Here is a 9,327-nt window from a genome sequence, read left to right as displayed (position 1 = left end):
CAGTCAAATTTCCGAACACGGCCGGAGTCGTGAGACCCGCCGCAAGATTTCGATATAAATTGAACGGTATTTCTTACAATAATTCACGGTAATTAGCGGTAATCGACTACAGGATAAGACTCGCGGTCGGCATACAACCAACACGTACGACTTCGGAACACAGGTCGAGGCACGAGCCTCGCGCGAATCTCGATATTAATCGAACGAAACTAAATATACTATTTGACGGTAATTTGCGATACAACTATTCAAAAGTAACGGATAATGAATAGAATATAATAATCGAGTATCCTGTTAGTATCGTTTCAACGGCACACGTCTCTCCAAAAATTTCGATATATCTCGAATCGATTTTTCGGTACGGTAATCGGCGATAATATCACGGTATATTTTTGGCAGGAAAACCAAGACTTCGGAAAACGGTAGCGGTAATGATGTTTATGCGGAACTGTTTGCTTTATTTAACGGTCTTATCGCGACCTTGTGTACTCGGCAACAAAGACTCTAAGTCGAACAATAGAGTTGTGGTATTTTTAACAAATTTTTATTTCATTTCTTTTACAATTTTGGGACGCCAAGCTATTCTTGGCGAAGACTTAGTTAATCGCAATTTCCCTAGTCTTTCTCCTCTACTATTGTAGGGTTCAGTCTGAGTTCCCCTAGAACGTTTATTGGATGAACGAGGTGTTCTCGGAGGAGAGGAACAAGGCGTTGCAGGGATCGGAGAAAATGTCCTCGCTGTTAAATCTATCGGGATGAGTCTCCAAGGAAGGAATTGGATAATCTTTCGAGGATCGGTTGGCATCTGGACGGTCTCGAGGATCCCGATGATCTAGAAGGTCTCGGGGATCTGGAAGATCTCGAAGATCCCGAAGATCTGGAAGGTCTCTGTGTTCTGGTAGATCTCGAGGATTCAGGGGATCAGGAAGGTCTCGGTGTTCTCGAGGATGCCGAGGATCCGGAAGGTCTCGGTGATCTCGAAGATTCCGAGGATCTGGAAGGTCTCGGTGAACTCGAAGGTTCCGAGGATCTGGAAGGTCTCGGTGATCTCGAAGGTTTCGAGGATCTGGAAGGTCTCGGTGGTCTCGAAGATTCCGAGGATCTGGAAGGTCTCGGTGAACTTGAAGGTTCCGAGGATCTGGAAGGTCTCGGTGATCTCGAAGGTTTCGAGGATCTGGAAGGTCTCGGTGGTCTGGGAGATCTCGAGGATTCCGAGGATCTGGAAGGTCTCGGTGATCTCGAAGGTTTCGAGGATCTGGAAGGTCTCGGTGGTCTGGGAGATCTCGAGGATTCCGAGGATCTGGAAGGTCTCGATGATCTCGAGGATTCCGAGGATCTGGAAGGTAACGGGGATCTGGAAGATCTCGAGGATCCCGAAGATCTGGATGGTCTCGGTGATAAGGTATACCACAAGGGTTTTCAAAAAGGACAAAAGGATTACTCGCTGAGTAGCTAGAAGCTATTTCTGCGAGGTTACAAGTTGGTTGGAAAGTCGTTGACCGCATCTTCTTTTATTTACTTTCCAATGTTTTTCAATAGCGAGAAAATTATCTTATCTGTCGCGCCCTTCAGCGGCATAAATTAAAATTGAGATTAATTATATATTGAGATTGCGCCAACTTCATTACACTGGTCAGCGCTTACCGAGACCGCGCTCGGTGTGGCGAGCGTTAGGGACGCCACAGGACCCCCCCTCGCTGTATATTAGTTAGGGATCTGAAAACGGACCGGCGGTTTGGAAGTCCGTCCGCTGCGCGTTTGGATTTTCTCCGATTGAGATTTATCCGTTTCTTTTTTCTGATGATTTATTAAGATGTCATCTTCTTCCAGGTTATAAGCCGGTTTAACTCTATCAATCGATACATTAATATTTTTGCCGTTTTTATTAATAGTGATAACTTTTTCACTTCTTTTTATAATTTTATAAGGTCCTTCATACGGAGATCGAAGGCTTCCACTGAATGTTTCGTTTCGAACAAAAACGTGTGTTGCTGTTTTCATATCTTTAAAAATAAAAGTCGTTGTTTCGCCATGTCTTTTTATCTCTTGTGGTCTTAATTTCTGCATGTTCTTCCTAAGTTCCTCTAGAATCTCTCCCTGTTTTTCTTCACGAACTTCTGGTATATTTTTTTGCAGGAATTGACCTGGCAATTTGATCGGTTCTCCATAAACCATTTCAGCTGTTGTTGCTTGAAGATCCTCTTTCCATGCTGCTCTGATACCCATTAATATTACTGGTAAAATTTCTACCCAATTTTCTGTTTCATGGCAGTTAATAGTAGCCTTTAGTTGTCTGTGGAAGCGTTCCATTAATCCGTTCGCAGATGGATGGTATGCTGTAGTCCTTAGATGCGTGAAGCCCGTAAGTTGCATTAGACGTTTGAATAATTCTGCTTCGAACTGTCGGCCTTGGTCTGTAGTTAAGCGTACCGGTATGCCGAACCTTGCCATCCAGTTGGTAAAAATGGCTGTTGCTACGCTGCTTGCTGAAATATCTGGAAGTGGTATTGCTTCTGGCCATCTTGAGAATCTGTCTACTATCGTTAGACAGTATCGATGTCCTTTAGAGATTGGCATGGGTCCAATGATATCAACGTGGATGTGTTCGAAACGTCCAGATGGGATTTGAAAATTTCCGGTTGGCGCCTTGTTGTGTCTCGTAATTTTTGATTTCTGGCATTGAAGGCAAGCTTGTGCCCATTTGCGGCAATCGCGTTGTATTCCTGGCCAAACGAAGCGTTGCATAATTAGCTTTACAGTCGCTTTGATCCCAGGATGTGAAAGACCATGCAAGGATTGGAAAACTTTTTTTCGAAATGGTCTCGTCACGAACGGGCGCGAGAATTTTGATTCTTTGTCACAAAATAGCATGATCTCCGTTCCTGGAATTGGTATTTCTTTTAACTTAAGAGTTCCATTTCCTTTCAGAACATCCAGAAGTTCCTCATCTTCCTTCTGTGATTTAGCTAATTCTTCGAAATTTATCGCGTTGTGAATACTTTCCACTCTTGATAGAGTATCTGCCGTGATGTTTTCTTTCCCAGATATGTGTTGAATGTCAGTGGAAAATTGTCCTATAAATTCAAGGTGGCGTGCTTGGCGTGGAGAACTTCGCAGCGGATCTTTGTTGAATGCGTAGATGAGAGGTTTGTGATCCGTGAAAATTGTAAAATTTCGTCCTTCTAGGAGATGTCGATAGTGTTTAACTGCTAAGTAAATTGCTAACAGTTCTCTGTCGTAAGGGCTGTACTTTCGCTGAGCTGGGTTAAATTTTTTGCTCATGAACGCCAGTGGTTGCCAATTGTTTTTAATTTTTTGTTGGATTACTGCTCCCATAGCGTTGTCGGAAGCATCAGTTGTTAAAGCTAGCTCGACTAGAGGATCTGGATAGGCTAGAAGTGTAGCTCGGGATAAGCCTTTTTTTGTTTTTTCGAAAGCCTGCTCCAAATCTTGTGTCCAAACAATAGGAGTTTTCTTTTTTTTCAATGGACCAGACAGTGTTTCATTTAACTTAGCTTGATCCTCTGCTGCCCCAGGAATGAATCTTCTGTAAAAGTTTAACATTCCCAAGAACTGGCGCATTTCTTTAACTGTTTTTGGTTTCGGGAAATTTTCAATTGCTTGAACTTTTTCAGGAAGAGGTTTGGTTCCCTCTGCTGAAACCAAATAACCCAAGAACTTTACTTGATTTTCCCCGAAGTTGCATTTGGTTTGATTTATTATTAAGCCGTATTTGTCTAAACGCCGGAATACTTCTCGGAGATGTGTTTCATGTTCTTCTTCTGATTTAGATGCAATAAGTATGTCGTCTATGTACGTATAACAAAAGTCTAATCCATGTAAGACTTCGTTGATGAAACGCTGAAATGTTTGTGCTGTGTTGCGTAATCCAAACGGCATATACTTGTATTCAAACAGGCCGAATGGAGTTGCAATTGCTGTTTTGGGTATATCTTCATCATGTACAGGTATTTGGTTATACGCTCTTACTAAGTCTATGGTTGAAAATATTCTTTTGCCCTCTAGTGTTTGAGTGAAATCCTCTATGTGAGGTATTGGGTATCTATCTGGTACAGTTCTTGCGTTTAATTTTCTATAATCTCCGCAAGGTCGCCATGAATTTTCTTTTTTGGGTGCCATATGTAGAGGAGAGGCCCAGGGGCTTTTGGACGGTTGAATTATCCCTTCGTTTAGTAAGAGATCGAATTCGGCCTTAGCTGCTTTTAATTTGTCGGGCGCTAGGCGGCGTGGGCGACATCTTTCTGGCGGACCAGCTGTGGTTTTGATATAATGAACTGTCGAGTGCCGTGCTTCTTTTCTGACTCCGCCTAATTTGGTTATGTCGGGAAACTCACTGAGAAGGTTGTGGTATTTTGCCTGTTTGGGTAATATTTTAATGGAACTGATGTTTCCTTTTTTGACGACAGATTTAAGTTTTTGTGTATAAAGTCCTGTCTTCCCGTCGATAAGACGTCCTTTTTGTAAATCTGGGAGTAGATGATAAAATGACAAAAAATCTGCACCGATGAGCGGTTGCGTAACATCGGCTATGATGAATCTCCATAAAAATGTTCTTCTTAAACCGAAATTTGATTCCAACGTTATCTGTCCGAAGGTGCGTATGATTGTTCCGTTGGCCGCATAAAGTTGATATGTGCTTGACCACAGCGGGCCTTGGACTAGTTTGCGTGGATAGACACTGACATCGGATCCTGTATCTATGAGGTACGGGACTTTAGTTTTGATGTCCGTGATTACGAGGCGACAGGTATGTGGGTTTGAGTCATTCGCCGCCATTAATGACTCCCCTCCTCGTTTTCCTTAGTCAATTTGCAAGGTTGTTGGCATTTATTTGCTTTGCTTCCGAAACGCCGATGGTAGTAGCAAATTTCTTCGTTCTCTTCATTTGTTCGACTCTGAGATCTACTCTGTGATCGCCTTCTAGGCGACCAATTTTTGGATCGACTTCTTGATCGATAAAATTGCCTGTTATTTAATTTTGCAATTTGTTCCGTTAGTTTTTTAATTTGGTCCTCCAAAGTTTGTTTCTCAGTGGTGCTGTTTGTAGTGGCTGCTACAGATCGGCTAGTTACTTCAGCTATTCGGTCGGCTTGTTCAGCAACTTCTTCACGTCTGTCTTCAGTCCTTGTCGTGAGTATGATTTGCATTTGTGAGGGCAGTCGTCCTATCCATAAAGTGCGGAGGAGTTGTTCTGGCACATTTGATCCGGCGAGTGTTCGTAAATGCCGTAAGAACTGCGACGGTTTTCTATCGCCAAGTTCTTCGTGTTCTAGTAACTGGCGGGTCCGTTGTTCTTGAGTAATCGTTAGTCGTTGTATTAGTGTTTTCTTTATTGCTTCATACTTTCCGGCTTCCGGGGGTTGCGTGATTATGTCTCTCACTTCCCGAGCGTACTTGGTCTCAATGTGTGCTATTACGTATAAATACTTTGTTGCGTCTTGCGTTATTCCTCCAAGTGCAAATTGTCCTTCAAGTTGAATGAACCAGAGTTCTGGTTCCTCTGGCCAGAAAGGAGGTGCTTTTATTGCAAGGCGGCCAATATGTTGGTTATCTCCGTCCATATCGGGGTCCTCAATTTGTGGTATTTTTAACAAATTTTTATTTCATTTCTTTTACAATTTTGGGACGCCAAGCTATTCTTGGCGAAGACTTAGTTAATCGCAATTTCCCTAGTCTTTCTCCTCTACTATTGTAGGGTCCAGTCTGAGTTCCCTTAGAACGTTTATTGGATGAACGAGGTGTTCTCGGAGGAGAGGAACAAGGCGTTGCAGAGATCGAAGAAAATGTCCTCGCTGTTAAATCTATCGGGATGAGTCTCCAAGGAAGGAATTGGATAATCTTTCGAGGATCGGTTGGCATCTGGAAGGTCTCGAGGATCCCGATGATCTGGAAGGTCTCGGGGATCTGGAAGATCTCGAAGATCCCGAAGATCTGGAAGGTCTCTGTGTTCTGGTAGATCTCGAGGATTCAGGGGATCAGGAAGGTCTCGGTGTTCTCGAGGATGCCGAGGATCCGGAAGGTCTCGGTGATCTCGAAGATTCCGAGGATCTGGAAGGTCTCGGTGAACTCGAAGGTTCCGAGGATCTGGAAGGTCTCGGTGATCTCGAAGGTTTCGAGGATCTGGAAGGTCTCGGTGATCTCGAAGATTCCGAGGATCTGGAAGGTCTCGGTGAACTCTAAGGTTTCGAGGATCTGGAAGGTCTCGGTGGTCTGGGAGATCTCGAGGATTCCGAGGATCTGGAAGGTCTCGGTGATCTCGAGGATTCCGAGGATCTGGAAGGTCTCGGGGATCTGGAAGATCTCGAGAATCCCGAAGATCTGGATGGTCTCGGTGACAAGGTATACCACAAGGGTTTTCAAAAAGGACAAAAGGATTATTCGCTGAGTAGCTAGAAGCTATTTCTGCGAGGTTACAAGTTCGTTGGAAAGTCGTTGACCGCATCTTCTTTTATTTACTTTCCAATGTTTTTCAATAGCGAGAAAATTATCTTATCTGTCGCGCCCTTCAGCGGCATAAATTAAAATTGAGATTAATTATATATTGAGATTGCGCCAACTTCATTACACTGGTCAGCGCTTACCGAGACCGCGCTCGGTGTGGCGAGCGTTAGAGACGCCACAGAGTCTTCGAATAATCGATAACAGGAAGATGATTCAGCGGAGATTTCGCGTTAACAAATATTCTTGCAGAGCAAATTGTTCATTTACGGTAACACACGCTCACGAAGAAATTTTTCGCGCAAATCCCGCCTTTCGATATGCGATACGAAACGACCAAAATTGCCACGTCACGCTAGGACTTAGATTTCGGCACGTAACATAACGGTAACATACACGCTTAATATGACACGAAACAACATTTAACGATAATTAACGATATAAAATTCTACGGTACGGCACGAGACTGTCGGCACGAACTCCCTGAGAGGAACAAATCCGCGACGCCCGGGGACAGCTGGCGTCCGGCAATTACGGTACAAGTACAAATACTTTACGCGATAATCTTTACGGAATATTCGTCGCCCTGCGACGGTATCTCTAAATCAAGACGCCAACTGATCCCGGATGAACAATAATTAAGCTACCTGTGCGGCGGCTTACAATGATCGCTGGCTATGGCTTCCTTCGGGGTCGCTTTCTCGAGGCTCTTCAACACGTGTATCCGTGGCATGAGGTTACCGAACAGTGACGAATTTCAAGTGCTTCCGTGAGGTCCTCGGATCCCGCGCCGATCTTCCGCGCATTCCATCAATTTTCGAAGGAACGGGGGTTGATTCTCCGCCCCCTTCAGAGTCACAGCTGTTGGACGGCGTTGCCCTTACGCAGGGGCCCAGAGTCCACGGGCGACGGTATCTCTGATCCATGAAGACGGAACCGGCTGGCCAGGCCGTATCCTCGTCTTTTTTTTTTTTTTTGAAATTTTCTTCATTCTCCCAGTCGGCCGCCTGGGAGGTTGTCTTCAGCTCCGTCGTCCGCATGTTCTGCCGTCTTTTAATCTGAAATTTGCCTGGATTAATACAGTTTCGGTATATGATTGGCGGCGGCGCGGGATCTCGGTACCTGACCTTTTGCTTCCTCCGGTAACTTCGGTATATCCGGTATCTGCCTATACGGCTCACTCTCCTTTCGGTATCCTGCTGTATCTTCATGTACAAAGGAGATGACGCACGCTCGCACAGCAGCCGCACTTTATTCGCGGATCTTACATTAAAGCTAAAATAAATCTATACACTCAGATTATATTTGTTTCATGTTCCCTCAGGCGCGAGGAACGACCCCGCGCACGCTGTTCCTCCTCGACAAGGCAATCGTGACGGAGCTCAAAAAGCGTCACGTCACAATATATATATATATATATATACGAAACTTTTATGATGTTTTATATATACAGGGTGAGGAAAAAGTACCGGGACACCTAAATAACTTCTGAACGGTTTGAGATATCGGATTGAAATTTACAAGGTTACAATGGTATCACACAATCTATCACATAACACCAAAAACGCCCATTTTGACACCCCCGGGGGTGGGGGGAGGGAGGGCGAGAAAATTTTAAATGGAATGTGGGGTCGAGTGAGGGTTCGTTTGAAAGAGCTTTTCGAGATGAGAACAACGTGATGTCGCCGAGGTCTCTACGATTTTTTTTCGCAGAGTTATGATCATTTAAACATTGAGATTTCGCAGTAGCGGAAGGCCCACGATGAGGACGTGAGAAAGACTTTCCGCGGACACGTGTGGATAAAATTGCATATAGGAAGGCATGTGGGGTGTGCGTGCTTGCGCAGTAATTAACGACTCCAAACCACCTCTGCTGTGTGTGTGTGGGGGGGGGGTGCGTGTGCGTGTGTATGTGTGTGTGTGTGCAAGACCGAGGATGTAGTATGTAATTAACTAAGGCAAATATAGGAAGGTTTATATCAATTGTTCAAAATGTGCACCGTCAACTGTTTGACAACAGGCTATCCGATGATAAAAAGATGAAACGGCATTTTGAATGTAATTATGAGGGATAAGAGCAGCTTCCTGAAGAATCCGATTTTGTAATTCATCCAGATTTTGTGGTTTCGTTTTGTAAACTCTTTCTTTTAAATAACCCCACAGAAAGTAGTCGAGAGGTGTTAGGTCAGGCGATCTAGGAGGCCACTCGATAGCTCCTCTCCTACCTATCCATCGCTCAGGAAACATTGTGCTTAGATAATGACGGACGTTCCTTCCGTAATGCGGCGCAGCACCATCTTGTTGAAACCATGTGTCCTCAAAATTGTCCTCCACGATAGCCTGTATTGCTGGAATTATTTCATGTCTTAGCATATCCTCGTACTTCGCAGCTGTTAAATTTCCATCGATGAAAAATGGACCAATGAGGGCATTATTGAGAATGCCTGCCCACACGTGTCCGCGGAAAGTCTTTCTCACGTCCTCGTCGTGGGCCCTCCTTTACTGCGAAATCTCAATGTTTAAATGATCATAACTCTGCGAAAAAAAATCGTAGAGACCTCGGCGACATCGCGTTGTTCTCATCTCGAAAAGCTCTTTCAAACGAACCCTCACTCGACCCCACATTCCATTTAAAATTTTCTCGCCCTCCCTCCCCCCCACCCCGGGGATGTCAAAATGGGCGTTTTTGATGTTATGTGATAGATTGTGTGATACCATTGTAACCTTGTAAATTTCAATCCGATATCTCAAACCGTTCAGAAGTTATTTAGGTGTCCCGGTACTTTTTCCTCACCCTGTATATATATATATATATATATATATATATATACAGGGTGATTCAAAATAACCCCTGTGTCCGTAAAATGA

The 9,327-nt window shown here is 44.2% G+C and overlaps 1 protein-coding gene across 1 annotated transcript; it reads right to left on the bottom strand.

Annotated features, from left to right (window-relative positions):
- Positions 1-4,796: 4,796 nt before the first annotated feature.
- LOC112638677 lies at positions 4,797-5,582 on the bottom strand. The gene has a single exon (XM_025410790.1). It carries the CDS (start codon positions 5,580-5,582, stop codon positions 4,797-4,799), a length of 786 nt encoding a protein of 261 aa, XP_025266575.1.
- Positions 5,583-9,327: the final 3,745 nt, after the last annotated feature.

Source organism: Camponotus floridanus, unplaced genomic scaffold (assembly GCF_003227725.1).
Source record: "Camponotus floridanus strain SB8 unplaced genomic scaffold, Cflo_v7.5 scaffold348, whole genome shotgun sequence".
Lineage (NCBI taxonomy): Eukaryota > Metazoa > Arthropoda > Insecta > Hymenoptera > Formicidae > Camponotus > Camponotus floridanus.
Note: the sequence above shows the minus strand (reverse complement) of the source record. Positions and strands in the feature narration are given on the sequence as shown.

What these genes read in the sequence shown, in the direction of transcription:
- LOC112638677 (XM_025410790.1), bottom strand. Translation starts at nt 5,582, where the DNA reads ATGGACGGAGATAACCAACATATTGGCCGCCTTGCAATAAAAGCACCT.